The sequence below is a fragment of the Chiloscyllium plagiosum genome, chromosome 39 (assembly GCF_004010195.1).
Source record: "Chiloscyllium plagiosum isolate BGI_BamShark_2017 chromosome 39, ASM401019v2, whole genome shotgun sequence".
Lineage (NCBI taxonomy): Eukaryota > Metazoa > Chordata > Chondrichthyes > Orectolobiformes > Hemiscylliidae > Chiloscyllium > Chiloscyllium plagiosum.
In genome coordinates, this window is record NC_057748.1 from 6,785,246 (window position 1) to 6,804,034 (window position 18,789).

The following is an 18,789-nucleotide window of genomic DNA, read 5'->3' on the forward strand; positions in this document are numbered from 1 at the left end:
TGGTTCTGGGGGATGTGTCTGGGGCTTCTCAGGGAAGTGTGGGGGAGGTGTGAGGGTGGGTGGGGGTGGGGGATTTTGAGTGAAAAATGCAGAGCTTTGAGAAAGAGATAGGAATGGGACGTGGCGCAAAAGAACACAGAGAGCGACATAAAGGCAATCTCCCTGCTCGAGTTCATCCAGAGGCTCCAGCTGTGAGCTCACGTGGGATAAGATCACTGCTGTGGAAGTGGGCGGCATTAAAATGTAATTAATTGCACGCTGGTTTCCATCGTGGTGGCTCAGGGAGTGTTTACTTGACTGTTGTAAAAATCAGGGAAGGAAATCTGCCAACCTTACCCAGTCTGGACTGCATGTGACTCCTGGCCCCCTGCACTGTGATTGGCTGAATTCTGCCCTTCGAAAAGGTCAAGAAGTGGCTCAAAAGAGCTTGTTCTTGATTAACTGAGTTTGAATAAAACAGGAGAAATTACTCTTTCAGCAAGGTTCTGGGGACGAGCTGAAGTGTATTAATGGCTCTTTGTCATTATCACACCACCAAGTTGAGAAATGTTCTCTCCTCCCGCCCTGTCAAGTCCTTACATAATAGTATCATAGAATGGTTACAGCTCACAAGGAGGCCATTCAGTCCATCATCTTGTGCGAGGCAGCACGGTGGCTCAGTGGTTCACCCTACTGTCACACAGTGCCAGGGACGCGGGCTCTATTCCAGCCTCGGGCGATTCTCTGTGTGGAGTTTGCTCTGGGTACTCTGGTTTTCTCCCACACTCCAAGGATGTGTAGGTCAGGGAGGATTGGCCATGGGAATTGAAGGAAACTGTCTTCCTTATCTGGTCTGGCCTACATGTGACTCCGGGCCCCCAGCAATGCGATTGCCTCTTGACTGCCCTCTGGGTAATTAAGGGTGGGCAACAAATGCTAGCCTACTCAGGGATGCCCTCATCCTGTGAATCAATCAAACAACATTAATCTACCAAAGGATGCTTTCCACTAGTTCAAAATCCAAACTCTAAAACAAATTATATAAATAGATATACATCGCCCATGTTACATCACACCTTGTTGTCTCAGTGTTTCTGGAAAGATATTTGTGTTTTCTTCCCTGAGAGACAGAACTAAAGTAATTGTTTACTTATCTTGTCATTTCCTTGTTCCCCTTTATCAGTTCTCCTATTTCAGACTTTAAGGGGCCTACATTTATTGACAATAATCCTTTTCTATTTGCATACTTAAAGAAGCTGTTATTGTTTACTTTTATGTTCCTTGAAGTTTACACTCATACAATAGTTTAATCCTCTTGGTTCTCCTTGGCTAAATTCACAGTCCTTAGGCTTCCTATTTTTTCTAGAAACTTTATATAACTCTTTGGATTTAAGCAGTCCTTCATTTCTTTTAATAAATGTGGTTGGGGCACTTTTCCTGTTGTCGGCTTTTTCTCAAAGGGAATGCAAATACGTGAATTCTTTCCTTAAATATTAACTGTCAGCTGTCCACTATCACGCCTTTTAGTGAAGTTATCCAGTCTATCTCACCAGCTCACCCCTCCAGCATTTGTACTCTGCTTTGTTGGGATTTTGGACCCTTGTTTTGTATTAAAGTGCTTCACTCCTGAACACAGCTTAACCGAGGATAAACTGTTCCTTAGTTGGTTCCTGCTGGTCTAACAATCAGTTCTCAATCAGTTCTTGTCTACACTCCAGGGCACAGCTCTCTTTATAATTTTTCTTGCTCAGCACACCTTCTCAATTCTGGTCTCAATGTAATTAACAATAGGGTTGCTGTTCAGGCAGGTGAATGTTATTTTATTTTATTTTGTTTTGCATTTGCAGCGATCGTATGAGGACATCGGTGAACGTGGTGGGTGACTCATTCGGAGCTGGGATAGTTCACGATCTCTCCAAATTAGAATTGGCAGCCATTGATGCCCAGCACGCAGATCAAAACGACTTGGAGATGGTCAAACTCCGGCCAACGCTTGACAATGAGAAGAACTACAAGATGGAGATTACCCCCCTGCTTCCATACGCAGGATACAACTCAATTCCAACTGACGATTACGAAGTAAAGTTTCCTTTCGCTTCATTTTCGAGGTGTTTGTGGTGACTCGGTTCAAGAAGGCTTGTGCATTTATTTAACACTTTTCATGACCATAGGCCTTCCCAATATGTTTTACAGCTGATGGAGTACTCTCTCAGTGCGGTTGTTGTTGTTAAATGGCGGGGCGGACGGGCAGTGGGGGAGGTTTCAAGGAATGTGTCCATAATCAGATGGTACTCATTGTGATGCCGACTGGAGAATAGATAATGATCAGGGCTCCAGGAGAAAGGCCTATCCTTCTCCAAGTCATTGCCTAATGGTTTCCTCAACTTAACAAAAGCTGTTCCCTTGGACAGTACAACACTTCCTTGGAAGTGTCAGCCATTCTTTGCTCCTTCTGTAGGGGTACTCTTTGCGCTCGGATCTCTGCCCTGTGAATTTTGTATAGTGAAGTCTCAGATAGTGGGACTAATCCTAGCTTAGAAATTATAAAACAATCACAAAAAAAATGTACAAAACAGAAGGAGACTGATGAATGACCCAAAGTTAAGAATCACAGAACACCACGTTATAGTCCAACAGGTTTATTTGGAAGCACTAGCTTTTGGAGGGTTGCTCCTTCATCAGGTGGCTGTGGAGCATAAGATCGTAGGACTCAGAATTTATAGCAAACGTTTACAGTGTGAAATGATATATTGAAAAAGACTGGTTAGATCACACTGTAAGCGTTTGCTATAAATTCGTGTCCTACGATCTTATACTCCACAGCCACCTGATGAAGGAGCAGCGCTCTGAAAGCTAGTGCTTCCAAATAAACCTGTTGGACTATAACATGGTGTTGCGTGATTTTTAACTTTGTCCACCCCAGTCCAACACCGGCACCTCCACATCATGAATGACCCAAACAACTCTAACTTTTCTAATTTTGATGGTGGCAGTCCAAGCAGACGACCCGCCCCACTTTGTGGATGAAAAAGGGTTCTCCTTAATGAATGCTTGTAGTCTCCAGTGAGGGATTCAGTGATGTAATGCCATTGAACGTCAAGGGGCGATGGCTAGGTTCTCTCTTGTTGGAATGGTCTTTTTGCATGACTCTTCTATGGTGTGAATATCACTAACTGCTGCCTGTGCTTAATGCCTCATTGCAGACCACCGACATCAGGAATGATGGAGCTGAGCAGGATGACAATGAGCCAGGCGAATTGAAGGAGCCCGAAGAATTGAATAACAAAGAATCAAAAAAACCTACCTAATTGCGATAAGGAGAAATGGATGTGTAGAGAAGGATGAAAACATGGAAGAGGAATAATTTGATTCTGTGAATTTTTTTTTAAAAAAAAATGTCTTTCCCTTCTTAGAGAGCAAAAGAAAATAGTTTTAATAGAAGCAGAGCAGTGTTTTCCTGTCAACTCTGTGTTAGATGGCTAACTCATATTGTAAGGTTGTCAGATGGATTCCCACCGTTAAACTTCATATAAGCAAGAACTTCAGCATAGCTTCGGTTTGCCAATTCTCTAGGGTAACCCTGTAGTCTCCAGGACTTAAACAGTCAATACCCTGTACTCTGCTCTGAGCTACCCAGGAAGAAAATCAAAGGGACTTACTAAGTTTTTTTTAACTTGTCTCTAGCAAGGTTTGTTATCCAAATAATGGATGTGGGAATGGTCACCCCATCAAATAATAGAGTCTATTTCCGTTCTGGGGATGGGCAGGAGGATTCTGAATATTGGGAAGTGCTGGGGACTGATGGCAAGGATGTAAGCCAACTGTGACCACTCCAGATGTGTGTCCAGATAGAATTGGTGACCCTCACATGCAGTTGTTTAAATCCTGTCCGTAGGATTGACACTTGGATGAAGCAGCGAGGTCTAAAGCAAGTAGGAAATGATTGACTAGGGCAAAAAACGACTGAAAGAAAGAAGTGAGAGTGAAGAGGCTACAGCGAAGTTTTGTATATTGCTAAATGTGTCCCTTGTATTTCAGTCAACGTGAGCTGAAGGTGTGTACGTACATAATTCCAACAATAATCATTGAATCGCTACAGTGGAGATAAACACTAATCGATTCCATACCAACCCTCTGGAGACCAATCCATCTAGACCCTCCACTCCCCACTCCATCCTTGCAGCACGGTGGCTCAGTGGTTAGCACTGCTGTCTCACAGCACCAGGGTCCCAGGTTCAATTCCAGCCTCGGGCAACTATCTGTGTGGAGTTTGCACATTCTCCCCGTGTCTGCGTGAGTTTCCTCCTGGTGCTCCGGTTTCCTCCCACAGTCCAAAGATGTGCAGGTTAGGTGAATTGACCATGCTAAATTGCCCATACTGTTAGGTGTATTAGTCAGAGGGAAATGGAACTGAGTGGGTTACTCTTCGGAGGGTCGATGTGGACTTGTTGGACTGAAGGGCCTGCTTCCACACTGTAGAGAATCTAATCTAATCTTCCCATGGCTGACCCACCTAGCCTGTACATACCTGGACACTGGGGGTGATTTAGCATGGCCAATCCACCCTAACCTGCATGTCTTTGGACTGTGGGAGGAAACCATGACAAGAATGTGCAGATATACGGTTGACCGAGAATGGAATCAAACCCAGCTTCTTGGCGCTGTGAGGCAGCAGCGCTAAGCCCTGAGTCACCGTACCACCCTTGTTGGGAGCACAAGCCAGAGTAACCCAGCAAATCAATCCCTGTCAAAGCCAAGCCTAGTTGCTTCTGATATTTCTTTTGGAGTCTGATTCCCCCTTCAGCCAGAATACTCCCATAACATCATAACCATCTGTGTGCACAAATTGCTCCTATTTTGTTTCTTTTCCTATAGTCTTCTGGCCAATTATTTAAATTGATGACTCCCAGTTAGAGTCATAGAGAAGTACAGCACAGAAACAGACCCTTCGGTCCAACCCGTCTGTCAACCAGATATCCCAATCCAATCTAGTCCCACCTGCCAGCACCCGGCCCATATCCCTCCAAACCCTTCCTATTCATGTACCCATCCAGATGCCTTTTAAATGTTGCAATTGTACCAGCCTCCACCACTTCCTCTGGCAGCTCATGCCATACACGTACCACCCTCTGAGTGAAAACTGCCAGAGTAAATAACTCAATCAGATCCCTTCACATTTGTGAACACCTCCCTAAGACCATAAAGTGTACATGCAGATGGCGTCTAGACAACTCGTTCAAGGGTCATCCAGGTGACAACATTATTCTATCATCGCACTGAAGTACCTTTTGACAGTGAAGTATCTTCAAAGCAATTGATTGAGAAACCCATGAGTAATTTTCTCACTAGCGTTGTCTCTTTAGGCAAACACTTTAAAAAAATATTGCAACATAAAAATGCTTTGGAGAGGAGTAGAATTGAAGTACTGCATGTATTTCTGGTCTCCCTCCTATCGGAAGGATGTTGTGAAACTTGAAAGGGTTCAGAAAAGATTTACAAGGATGTTGCCAGGGTTGGAGGGTTTGAGCTACAGGGAGAGGCTGAATAGGCTGGGGCTGTTTTCCCTGGAACTGAGGGGGTGACCCTGATAGAGGTTTTTAAAATCATGAGGGGCATGGATAGGATGAACAGCCAAGATGTTTTCCCCAGGGTAGGGGAGTCCAAAACTAGAGGATATAGGTTTAAGGTGAAAGGGGAAAGACTTAAAAGGGGCCTGAGAGGTAACTTTGTCACACAGAGGGTGGTATGTATATGGAATGAGCTGCCAGAGGAAGTGGTGGATGATGGTACAATTACGACATTTAAAAGGCATCTGGATGGACATATGAATTGGAAGGGTAAGAGGGATATGGGCTAAATGCTAGCAAATGGTAGGGTGACTGATAACACTTTTTGCTTTATTTTTCATTTGAAAGTACGTATGGCAAATTTCTGGCTGTAACAGCTGCTCCTTTTTGAGATGGTTTCGGTGCTGGAGGTGATTTCCTCAAATTCCAGGAGCAGCAATTACTGCTTTATATGCTGTTGCATTGTTTTGAAACTTAGAAAAGGGGAGAAGAACAGACAAAGGAAGCACATGGTGAGGTCAGTGCAGGAGAGAGCGAGAGAGAGAAAGGAACCCACACTGCTAACAGACAGAGTTAGCAGTTACTGCCTTTGCTGTTGAATTCTTGTATTGCTGGACATCGGAGTGCGTCTGGGAAAATTAAAAACGTGAAATTCGCAACTGATCTTGGAGGAATCTATTTGGAAAAGGTCACAGCACAGAAGCAGATAAGTGGATTTTAAGTGCAGCCTTAAAATCAGTCTGCAGTAGTGAGTAGAGTGGGTTCTTTTTTGATTATATGTTTTATTGAGCTATGTCTCTTGATTAAACTTAAAATATAAGCCATAAGTATTCATTTAACCTGGAACAGTGTTTTGTAGAGGAATAAGACAGTGCTAATTCTGGGTCTGTAGATTGTGAAGGAGCAAAAATGGCCCTTAGTAGAGTGAAATGCTCTTGTTGGATGTGGGCGTTTAGGGAGGGTTTACGGGTTACTAAGGATTATATCTGCAATAAATGCCATTGATTGAGAATCCTATCAGATCGAATGGATCGGTTGGAGAGGCAGTTAGAGGCAATGAGGAATTTACAACAGCAAGGGAATGTGATGGATGGCATTTATAGGAAGGGGGAAAGTCTCAGATACAGTCACATAGATGGGTTAACTCCAGGAAAGTAATAGAGGCAGGCAGCTAGTGCAGGAATCTTCTGTGGCTATCCCCATTTCAAACAAGTATGCTGTTTTGGAAAATGTAGGGGGTGATGGATTCTCAGGGGAATACAGCACGAACAGCCAAGTTTCTGGTATTGAGACTGGCTCTAATGCAATGAGAGGTACGTTGGGTTCCAAGTGATCGATTGTCTTAGGGGACTCTCTAGTCCGAGGTACAGATAGACATTTCTGTGGCCAGCAGAGAAAAAGCAGAATGGTATGTTGCTTCCCTGGTGCCAGGATCAAGGATGCAGAAGGGGGAGAGGGACCAGCAAGAGGTCATTGTCCACATTGGAACCAATGACATAGGAAGGGAAAAGGTTGAGGTTCTGAAGGGAGTTTACAGAGAACTGGCAGGAATTTAAAAAGGAGGTCCCCGAGAATAGTAATATCTGGAATACTCCCAGTGCTACGAGCTAATGAGGGCAGGAATAGGAGGATAGAGCAGATGAATGCATGGCTGAGGAGCTGGTATTTTGGGAGAAGCATTCACATTTTTGGATTATTGGAAGCTGCTTTGGGGTAGAAGTGGCCTGTACAAGAAGGGCGGATTTCATCTAAATTGGAAGGGGATGAACATACTGGCAGGGAAATTTGCTAGAACTGCTCAGGAGGATTTAAACTAGTAAGGTGGGGGCTTGGGACCCAGGGAGATAGTGAGGAAAGAGATCAATCTGAAACTGGCACAGTTGAGAACAGAAGCGAGTCAAACAGTCAGGGCAGGTGGGGACAAAGCAGAGAACAAGGTAGGACTGATAAATTAAACTGCATTTATTTCAATGCAAGGGGCCTAACAGGGAAGGCAGATGAACTCAGGGCATGGTTAGGAACATGGGACTGGGATATCATAGCAATTACGGAAACGTGGTTTAGGGATGGACAGGACTGGCAGCTTAATGTTCCAGGATACAAATACTGCAGGAAGGATAGAAAGGGAGGCAAGAGAGGAGGGGGAGTGGAATTTTTGATAAGGGATAGCATTACAGCTGTACTGAGGGAGGATATTCCCGGAAATATATCTAGGCAAGCTACTTGGGTGGAATTGAGAAATAAGAAAGGGATGATCACCTTATTGGGATAGTATTATAGACCCCCTAATAATCAGATAGAAATTGAGAAACAAATTTGTCAGGAGATCTCAGTGATCTATAAGAATAACAGGGTGGTTATGGTAGAGGATTTTAACTTTCCAAACATAGACTGGGACTGCCATAGTGTTAAGGGTTTAGGTGGAGAGGAATTTGTTAAGTGTGTACAAGAAAATTTTCTGATTCAGTATGTGGATGTACCTACTAGAGAAGGTGCAAAACTTGACCTACTCTTGGGAAATAAGGCAGGGCAGGTGACTGAGGTGTCAATGGGGGAACATTTTGGGGTCAGCGACCATAATTCTATTAATTTTAAAATAGTGATGGAAAAGGAGAGACCAGATCTAAAAGTTGAAGTTCTAAATTGGAGAAAGGCCAATTTTGACAGCAAGAACTTTCGAAAACTGATTGGGGACAAATGTTCGCAGGTTAAGGGACGGTTGGAAAATGGGAAGCCTTCAGGAATGAGATAACAAGAGTCCACAGAAAGTATATTCCTGTTAGGGTGAAGGGGAAGGGTGGTAGGTATAGGGAATGCTGGATGACTAAAGAAATTGAGGTTTTGGTTAAGAAAAAGAAGGAAGCATATGTCAGGTATAGACAGGATAGATCGAGTGAATCCTTAGAAGAGTATAAAGGAAGTAGGAGTATACTTAAGAGAGAAATCAGGAGGGCAAAAAGGGGACATGAGATAGCTTTGACAAATAGAATTAATGAGAATCCAAAGGGTTTTTACAAATACATTAAGGACAAAAGGGTAACTAGGGAGAGAATAGGGCCCCTCAAAGATCAGCAAGGCGGCCTTTGTGTGGAGCAGCAGGAGATGGAGGAGATACTAAACATGTATTTTGCATCAGTATTTACTGTGGAAAAGAACATGGAAGATATAGACTGTCGTGAAATAGATGGTGACATCTTGCAAAATGTCCATATTACGGAGGAGGAAGTGCTGGATGTCTTGAAGTGCATAAAAGTGAATAAATCCCCAGCACCTGATCAGGTGTACCCGAGAACTCTGTGGGAAGCTAGAGAAGTGATTGCTGGGCCTCTTGCTGAGATATTTGTATCATCGATAGTCACAGGTGAGGTGCTGGAAGACTGGAGGTTGGCTAATGTGGTGCCACTGTTTAAGAAGGGTGGTAAGGACAGGCCAGGGAACTATAGACCGGTGAGCCTGACCTCAGTGGTGGGCAAGTTGTTGGAGGGAATCCTGAGGGACAGGATGTACATGTGTTTGGAAAGCCAAGGACTGATTAAGGATAGTGAACGTGGCTTTGTGTATGGGAAATCATGTCTCACAAACTTGATAGAGTTTTTTGAAGAAGTAACAAAGAGGACAGTGCGGTGGACATGATTTATATGGACTTCTGTAAGGCGTTTGACAAGGTTTCCCATGGGAGACTGATTAGCAAGGTTAGATCTCATGGAATACAGGGAGAACTAACCATTTGGATACAGAACTCACTCAAAGGTAGAAGACAGGCGGTGGTGGTGGAGGGTTGTTTTTCAGACTGGAGGCCGACCAGTGGAGTGCCACAAGGATTGGTGCTGGGTCATGACTTTTTGTTATTTATATAAATGATTTGGATGTGAGCATAAGAGGTATAGTTAGTAAGTTTGCAGGAGACCTCAAAATTGGAGGTGTAGTGGACAGCGAAGAGGGTTACCTCAGATTACAATGGAATCTTGATCAGTTGGGCCAACGGGCTGAGAAGGTGGAGTTTAATTTAGATGTGAAGTGCTGCATTTTGGGAAAGCAAACCTTAGCAGGACTTATACACTTAATGGTAAGGTCCTTGGCAGTGTTGCTGAACAAGGAGACCTTGGAGTGCAAGTTCTTAGCTCCTTGGAAGTGAAGTTGCAGGTAGATAGGATAGTGAAGAAGGCGTTTGGTATGCTTTCCTTTATTGGTCAGACTATTGAGTACAGGAGTTGGGAAGTCATGTTGCAGCTGTACAGGACATTGGTTAGGCCACTGTTAGAATGTTGCGTGTAATTCTAGTCTCCTACCTGTTGGAAAGATGTTATGAAACTTGAAAGGGTTCAGAAAAGATTTACAAGGATGTTGCCATCATTGGAGGATTTGAGCTATAGGGAGAGGCTAAATAGGTTGAGGGGTGACCTTAGAGGTTTATAAAATCATGAGGGGCATGGATAGGATAAAGAGACTAAGTCTTTTCTCTGGGGTTGGAGAGTCCAGAACTCGAGGGCATAGGTTTAGGGCAAGAGGGGAAAGATATGAAAGAGACCTAAGAGGCAACTTTTTCACCCAGAGGGTGTATGGAATGAGCTGCCAGAGAAAGTGGTGGAGGCTAGTACAATTGCAACATTTAAAAGACATCTGGATGGGTATCTGAATAGGAAGAGTTTGGAAGGATATGGGCCGGGTGCTGGCAGGTGGACTTGATTGGGTTGGGATACCTGGTCGGCATGGACGGGTTGGAGCGAAGGGTCTGTTTCCATGCTGTACATCTCTATGGCTCTATGATTCTATGACTTTATGACATTAAATTCTAAATAAGACTATTTTTACGATATCTGGTTGGCCTGGACAAGTTGGATCAGAGGCCCAACTCCTTGCCATGCTGTATTCAATAATAAACAGAAATTGTTATATTTGTTCAGAATCTTGGTTAGATCAGACATGGGTGCAGAGATTTAGTCTCTAAATTAACAAAAATCACAGAGTCACGAGAGAAGGCTCATGAATGATTTGCCAGAAGTCATAGCCACAAGGAAGTTTTGAAAAGGTTGATCCTTCTTCCTGTAGAAAAGCGAAAATCACAGATAATATGATCAAATCCTTTGGGATAATGATTGGGTTTGATTGGATGGACATAGAGAAGATGTTTCCAATTGTTGAAGAGACGTAAAACCAGGGGTCTCTGTGGTGCAGTGTTAGTGTGTAAAAAAAGATATAAAAATGGGGATAAAAAGGTGAAATGAGGGGCACTCTTGTGGCACAGTGGTAGTGTCCCTAAGAAAATAAACAGACCTTTTGGAGCTTCCTATCCCTGGATCCAGGTTCAAGTCCCACCTGCTCCAGAGGTGTGTAATTACATCTCTGAAGAGGTTGATTAGAAAAATTGGTTAATGAGGGGAAAAAAGTCCTGGGACCATAAATGTAAGATAATGACTGATGCACCCAACTGGGAATTCAGGAGAAATGTCTTCACCCAGTGAGAGGTGTGAATTCACAGGATAAGGGCATTGTTGAAAAGGCCAGTATTTATTGCCCATCCCTAATTGCCCAGAGGGCAGTTAAGAGTCAACCACATTGCTGTGGGTCTGGAGTCACATGTAGGCCAGATTGGGTAAGGATGGCAGTCCAAGAGTGTGGTTCTGGAAAAGTACAGCCAGCATCCGAGGAGCAGGAGAGTCAATGTTTCGGGCATAAACCCCTCATCAGGCTTCTGCCTGGAACATTGACTCCCCCGCTCCTTGGATGCGGCCTGACCTGCTGTGTTTATCCAGCAACATACTCTCGACTGTAATGCACCTAACCTACACAACCCTGAACACTATGGGCAAATTAGCACGGCCGATCCACCTAACCTGCACATCTTTGGATTGTGGGAGGAAACCACAGCACCCAGAGAGGATCCACACAGACACAGGGGAGAACATGCAAATTCCACACAGTTGCCTGAGGCTAGAATTGAACCCAAGTCCCTGGTACTGTGAGGCAGCAGCGCTAACCATTGAGCCACCATGCTGCCCATTTCTGATGTGGCCAAACAACTTGATTGTAAATGGGGTGAGTCTCCTGGGTAACCATCCTCCAGAAAGCAATGGCAAAGCCCCATAGCATTTCACCTGTAAGTGTGGACTGATTTCATGGACATCTGTGGGCCAATTCTGTTAAACAAGCGCAGGAGGACACAGATAAGTCTAAGTAACACTCGAGAAGTTGGATTCTCCACTCTCCTAACGTGATTAGGGAGTGGGTGAGTATTTAAGTTGGTCACCAACAATCTGTGCAGTTTGAACTATTGCCTGTCACCAAATGGAGCAATTTTCAGCCGCTAGTCCATTGATCTAGAGGATTGTCCAGATGGGAAATGGGAAAGGTCGAATTGACAAATCTACCCTTCAGCCATCGTTGGGAGCGGACTGTGGATGGTTTAACTTAGATGTAGTTTCCAGTCTGATACCAAAAGTGTTTCAGATTTGAGATTCCCTACTGCAGGCGTTTCAATCTGAGGTGAACAGACCTTAAGTATGTCAGTGATTGGGAAGGATAAACTCTTGAGCTTGTCTTGCATTTTCATGATGTCAGTTCTGCCCACTATCACCCTTACAGCTGCTGTTCCACTCCAGAACACTAGGCGAGGTTGGATTAAACCTTTTTACGCTTTATAACATTTTACTTGCAGAAATGAACGATATATGCACGAATCTCTGAGCTAATTCTAACAAGGCCTGGATAGACTAGATGCAGGAGGATGTATGTTCTCGCTGGTTGGAGAATCTTTAACAATCTCAAAACACGGTGGGTAGACCATTCAGGACTGAGATGAGGAAATTTTTTTTCCTCCCCCTCGGAATGTAGTGAATCCTCTACCACAGGAAGCTGTGGAGGCCAAGTCACTGAATATATTCAAGAAAGAAATTGACAAATGTATAGATTTTCAATATTTTTAACCAACCTGTGCAGAGATGTTATAACACACCTCTGTGCGGCAGGTTTTGAAAACATAGAAAATAGCAGGAGTAGGCCATTCAGCCCTTCGATATGATCATGGCTGATTGTGCAATCTCAGTATCGCACCTCCTGCTTTCTCTCCACAGCCCTTGATCCCATTAACCACCAGGGCCACCTCCAGCTCCCTCTTGAGTATATCTAAATGAGCCGGCCCCGACAGCTTTCTAGCTAAGGGGCACAGACACTACCACTGTGGCTGAAGTGTCCTCATCTCTAGATTTTGTAGACACCAAGGGGTGTTGGGGGAAAGTGGGAATACGGTTTTGGGATAGAGGATCTGCTATGGTCAGATTGAATGGCGGAGCAGGCTGGAGGGGCCAAATGGCCTGCTCCTAGTTTCTCCATTTCTATTTCACTCCGTCACCCATGTTTCAGTCTGCTCCTTTTAGGAGCACAGGTGAATCCCCAGTTCAAGTCCACCACTGACGTACCCAATGACTACACACTGAATGTTCCCTTCCCGAACTCCTGGCTTGATAGATGATGGTCTCCCCAGCTCTCCAAACCGGGTTTTCCTTCACCCGCTCTCTCAGAGGGTGAAGTTAAGACTCATCAAAAACCATGTGTCTCCAGGTGTGGGCAAACTAGGAAACGGATTTTAACATCAAAACCCCGACCTCTGGGTGCCATTTCCATTGGGGAATCTTTCAGTCAATGCATCAGCGTTGAGCTCCCTGTGCAACACCAGATGGCTAACACGTCTACCAGTCTGACACCAGGGGCAGGCATACCATCACCTTACCCATGGGACCAACTGGACCTTCTGTTCTCAGCATCCAGTGTGTGTCTGTGCGTCTTGATAAAATATTGGGCTGTAGTTGCAATACTGTAGCAGATAGCAATCATTTGGTTGTTTGTCATGTGCTATGCACTATATTCACTGACCTTGTGATGTGTTTGAGGTAACAGTTATCATATTGTGTTGTTTTAATAAACATTTGGGTGCTGTTCCATCACAGAACGCGTTTCCTTTTCTTCTGTTCCCACCAGAGTCATGATTTTCACAACTAATTGTAAGCACACATGGGCATGCCCGAGCGGTTTAGAGTACCCCTTTAGTCAAGCTGACTAATACCCGTACTCTCGTGAAAATCTCTACAGGCAGCACTAGCTAAACCCAGGCGTGAACTGGTGAGATGGTAGGCATGAAAATGAAAAACGTTCAAATGAAAATAAGCTAAGAAAGGGTCCTGACTATTTCAAATGGTGAAGCTGCAATCAATCAATTATGGGCAGCATGGTGGCACAGTGGTTAGCACTGCTGCCTCACAGCACCAGAGACCTGGGTTCAATTCCCGCCTCAGGCAGCTGTCTCTGTGGAGTTTGCACATTCTCTCCTTGTCTGTGTGGGTTTCCTCCGGGTGCTCCAGTTTCCTTCCACAGTCCAAAAATGTGCAGGTTAGGTGAATTGGCCATGCTAAATTGTCCGTAGTGTTAGGTGAAGGGGTAAATGTAGGGGAATGGGTCTGGGTGGGTTGCTCTTCAGAGGGTTAGTGTGGACATGTTGGGCCGAAAGGCCTGTTTCCACACTGTAAGTAATCTTAAAAAAAAATTCTTGGTCAGTTTGTGGGTTTGTCCTTGGTGGGGGAGAAACGAGATTGTTCATACACTCTCTTGGACACAAATGGTCCTTCTATTTTGTGCAGGTGGCTACCTCATGTCTCGCCACTGCCAGAGATCACCAGGCCACATCCACTCGGTTTGTCCCCTGTGGTGGACAGGTGTTGGGGAGTCAGGAGGTTGAGGGGGTGATCTGAGAGACGGTTATAAAACTGTGAGGAGCATGGATAAGGTGAATGGCAGGTGTCTTTCCCCTAGGGTAGGGGATTTCAAGACTCAGGGGCATATTTCTAAGGTGAGAGGAGAAAGATTTTCAAAAGACACAAGGGGAATGTTTTTTACACAGTTTGTGGATATGTGTGGAATGAACTTCCAGAGGAAGCAGTGGATGAGAGTACAGTTACAACGTTTAAAAGGCATTTGGATAAGTACATGAATAGGAAATGTTTGGGGAGAAACATACAAGTTTAGAACCTTAGAAATAGTGTGTTCCTTGTGAATTGGAGATAGAATGTTTACACCCTATACAATTGTTTCATCGAGCAGACAGACAAATACAATATTTTAAAAAGGAGGATATTTGGAGTGCACAACATTAAATACAGTAAAACCACACCAAAGGCAGGATCGTTTCACTTTCTGTCGGTACATTTTATTGACTTCATACAGAAGGACGCAGACTCCAATACGACCTGTTCTGGTTCTAAAGTGAAAAATAAATAGCAGCATTCAGGTGCACTGGTGACAGTCTGTTTACCGTCACTCGAGGCGAAACCAAGTTTCTGTGACGAAAGGTAAAAACCATTAGAAAATAGCCAACTGTGCGAAGGACAAGTATACCATTAGGAGGGAGTTGTCTGCCTTTTAAGGTTACATAACCATCACTCCTGGATTCTAATGCAGAATTACTTGGTACAGTGCCACATTCTGGCAATGGACCAAACATGCTGAATTGTTTTGTAATAAATATGCAAAAATAATTTGGGCTAAATAAGAAATAGATACATGAATTGAGGCTGTTTGGACCCTCAGGTGTGCTCCTTGTTTCGATAATATTGCAGCTGATCATAGAGGTCAGCCTTCAGCCCATCGAGTCTCTACACTGACCCTCCGAACAGCATCCAGCCAGGCTGCCCCCTCCTTTATCCCCACTGCCAACCCACCCTCACCTGCACATCTTGGACTGTGGGAGGAAACCCACGCAGACACAGGAAGAAGGTGCACACTCCACACCGACAATCACCCGAGGCTGGAATCGAACCTGGGACCCTAGCATTGCGGGCCAGCCATGCCACCCCAACTGCTGCCGGAAAGTCTCTCCCTCCCCAACCCCATATCCTGCACCCTTGCCTCATGAGGTAGATGGTTAACATTTTGCACATCTGTCAGTGTGTGAGTCCTGTGTGCGTGTTTCCCTCCTTCCTCACTCGGGCTGAGGGCTGACCTTATAGAGGTTTAAAAAAATCATGAGGGGCATGGATAGGATAAATAGAAAAGCTTTTTTTTTTCCCTGGGATGGGGGAGTCCAGAACTAGAGGGCATAGGTTTAGGGTGAGAGGGGAAAGATATAAAAGGGACCTAAGGGGCAAGTTTTTCACACAGAGGGTGGTGCGTGTATGGAATGAGCTGCCAGAGGAAGTGGTGGAGGCTGGTACAATTACAGCGTTTAATAGGCATATGGATGGGTATATGAATAGGAAGGGTTTAGAGGGATTTGGGCAAAGTGCTGGCAAATGCGACTGGATAAGGTAGGATAACTGGTTGGCATGGACAAGTTGGACCAAAGGGTGTGTTTCCTGTACACCTCTATGATGGGGCAAGACAGAGTAAACCTTTACCAGTGTCATCCTGGAACGGTCAATTTGCAGATGCACGTCAGGAGAATTCACTGAAGGACAATTTGCCATCCTTGGATCCTCCCTCCACAAAATAGCATCTGTTGTGGAAAACTCCCTCTGAGTCCTGTTTCCTACAACTTAGGCCTGAGTATGGCCAAGAAAAGCGAGGCGCTGTCCTAATTTTTCCACTCATCAGGACAAATGCAAGAATGCCAAAACTTCAATGAGGAGCAACTATTTGTATTGCATGAGAAGAGGGCACCGATTGGTTGGCAAGTTGACATTAATCAGGTGATGCATTGCCACAAAATGGGAATCTAATGTCCTCCAAACCTTTGTGGTAATTTGAAAAGAAAATGAGGCACATTTCCTGTTCTTTTGCCATGGAGAGCATAGGTCCCAGGATGTGAATAAATATAGCAAGCCTTAAGTTTGTTGTTGTCACAAAGTTGTGACACTTAATTGACTTTGGGTGTATGGAAGATTTAGGTTACACATGGCCATTTCCCCATTGCCGCCTGAAGATTAATAGCTTGGGATTTCCCAACTGAGCAATGAAACATCTGGACTGCTTGGATCACAATGGTTGAAGAAGAAGGACCCTCTGTGGGATGTGGGGGGCATTAGTGCTTTGAGAGCAGACAATCATTATGTTGGTGGCATCATGAAGGTGTCTAGGTGAGGTAATGGGATTCCTTCTTGGTTAGGAACAGGCGGGAGGGTGGTCACAGGACAGTACATTAGGAGGAAGATTGAGGTTTGGTTTTCCTCACCAGCAGCTCCAACCAAGAGTTGAAAACATTCAAAGTTTCCTCCAAAACTCTTCATCAATCCCACATTGCAATAGTGTCAACATTCATTATACCTCTGTCACTGACTTTGTAATTACATATGTAGTGTGTTTGTAAAAATCAGTTTCTAAATACAATATTAAAATCTTATCAAAAGCAATTAGAAATGGCCCATAAATTCATAGAATCACTATCATGCGGCCATTCGGCCCATTATGTCCACACTGAACCTCCGAAGGGCATCCCACCCAGATCCAACCTAATTTGCCACAGCCACTCGACCTAACCTGTACGTCATTGGACCGTGGGAGGAAACCAGAGCAAACCTGTGCAGACACGGGGAGAATGTGCAAACTCCACCCAGACAGTCACCCGAGGCTGGAATCAAACCTGGGTCCCTGTGAGGCAGCAGTGCTAACCGCTGAGCCAGATGGTAAACCATCTTATTTTCTGATTTTTACCCTCCCCGCCTTTAAAAAGCCAGTTGACAGCACATGTACTTGTTATCTTGCTCCGCCCTCATCAGTCACAGTGATGGGATGCGAGCCCTTTCTCTCTACCCAGACAAAGTGTCAAGTAAGCTATCGCCAGGCTCTGAGAGAATATTATGGAGGGTACTGTCTCGATGTAGCAAGGGGTTAGGTTTTTCGAGAAAAATACATTGCTTTCTTTATTCTAAACTACTCATTGGTCATAGCTCAATAAATACCAACCCTTAAGACCATCATACCAGAATAGAGAGGAGGACATTTTCCAGTCGGAATATGTAATGAATGTGTAATTTTAGATCAATATAACTTCATCCCTTAAAACGGTTGATTCTTATCAAAATACAATATGCATGGAAGTGAAAGACAAATCTACATTCTATGTACATTTCCCTTCGGTAACTTTGGCGTTGTGAAGGGTACAATACTAATGTCGCTCATTGTCACATCAAACATGGCAGCTGAGGTGTCCGAGGACTTGCCCGAAACAAAAATTGAAGTCTATGTATTTGGAATTAGATGGGCTTCTCCTGTCCTCACAAGGTCGACATCTTTATTTCAGAATCCACCTTCTTCTTCTGCTTTTCCATTATGGCCTCCAACTCTGTTACAGACCGATTATCCTGTAAGAAATGTGTTAATAAGAACGCTTTTAGGAAATTGGAAACAGCCTTGTCAGACCCAACTGGGCCTTCCATCCTTGGTGAGTCGATATGACTGAAAGGTTGAGTCAAGTAGGCCTGCATTGTTTGGGAGAATGAGTGGCCATCTCATGGAGAAAGGGAAGACTGCAGATGCTGGAGATCAGAGTCAAAAAGTGTGCTGGAAAAGCACAGCAGGCCAGGCAGCATCCGAGTAGCAGGAGAGTTGACGTTTCGGGCATAAGTCCTTGGGCTAATGCTCGAAACATTGATTCTCCTGCTGCCTGACCTGCTGTGCTTTTCCAGCACCACACTTTTTGACTACAGTCATCTCACTGAAACAAGAAAGAGTCTTGAGGGTCGTTCACTGCATCCAGTTCTAGTTGCCTGGTTATAGGAAGGATATTGTTAAACTAGAGAGGGTTCAGAAGAGATTTACCAGGATGTTGCCAGGTATGGAAGGCTTGGGTTGTAAAGAAAGGCTGGGACTTTTCTCACTGGAGCGTAGGCGGTTGAGATGGAATCTTACAGAAGTTTATAATGTAGTGAAGGATAGAGCTCGAGTTAATGATAGTTGCTTTTTCCCTGGGATGGGGGATTTCAAGACCAGGGGGTACATTTTTAAGGTGAGAGGAGAGAGATTTAAAAAAGACTTGGGGCAATGATTTTACACACAGGGTAGTTCATGTGAGGAATGAGCTTTCTGAGGAAGTGGTGGATGTGGGTACAGTTACAATGTTTAATAGACATTTGGATAAATACATGGACAGGAAAGGTTTGGAGGGATATGGGTGAGGAGCAGGCAGATGGGAGTAGTTTGGGATTATGTTCAGCATGGACTGGTTGGGCCGAAGGGTCTGTTTCAGTACTGTAGGACTCACAATCCACTCGGGATGTATTCTCCTTCTGTTGCATGTAAAGACACCAATCATACAGCAACA

General features: G+C 44.5%; 2 protein-coding genes across 5 annotated transcripts in view; one reads left to right on the forward strand and one right to left on the reverse strand.

Moving 5' to 3' along the window:
• The window catches only part of LOC122542186 (excitatory amino acid transporter 2-like), a 42,404-nt gene extending 38,194 nt beyond the window's left edge, over positions 1 to 4,210 (forward strand). For both annotated transcript variants that reach the window (XM_043679633.1, XM_043679634.1), the window contains exons 10-11: positions 1,827 to 2,058; positions 3,183 to 4,210. In XM_043679633.1, the coding sequence (XP_043535568.1) occupies positions 1,827 to 2,058; positions 3,183 to 3,287 (337 nt within the window). In that variant the 3' untranslated portion in view covers positions 3,288 to 4,210. The remainder of the gene's footprint in view (positions 1 to 1,826; positions 2,059 to 3,182) is intronic.
• A 13,274-nt stretch (positions 4,211 to 17,484) lies between these two features.
• The window catches only part of LOC122542187 (epidermal growth factor receptor kinase substrate 8-like protein 1), a 101,128-nt gene continuing 99,823 nt past the window's right edge, over positions 17,485 to 18,789 (reverse strand). For all 3 annotated transcript variants that reach the window (XM_043679636.1, XM_043679638.1, XM_043679637.1), the window contains one exon: positions 17,485 to 17,830. In XM_043679636.1, coding sequence (XP_043535571.1) covers positions 17,744 to 17,830 — 87 coding nt within the window. In that variant the 3' untranslated portion in view covers positions 17,485 to 17,743. The remainder of the gene's footprint in view (positions 17,831 to 18,789) is intronic.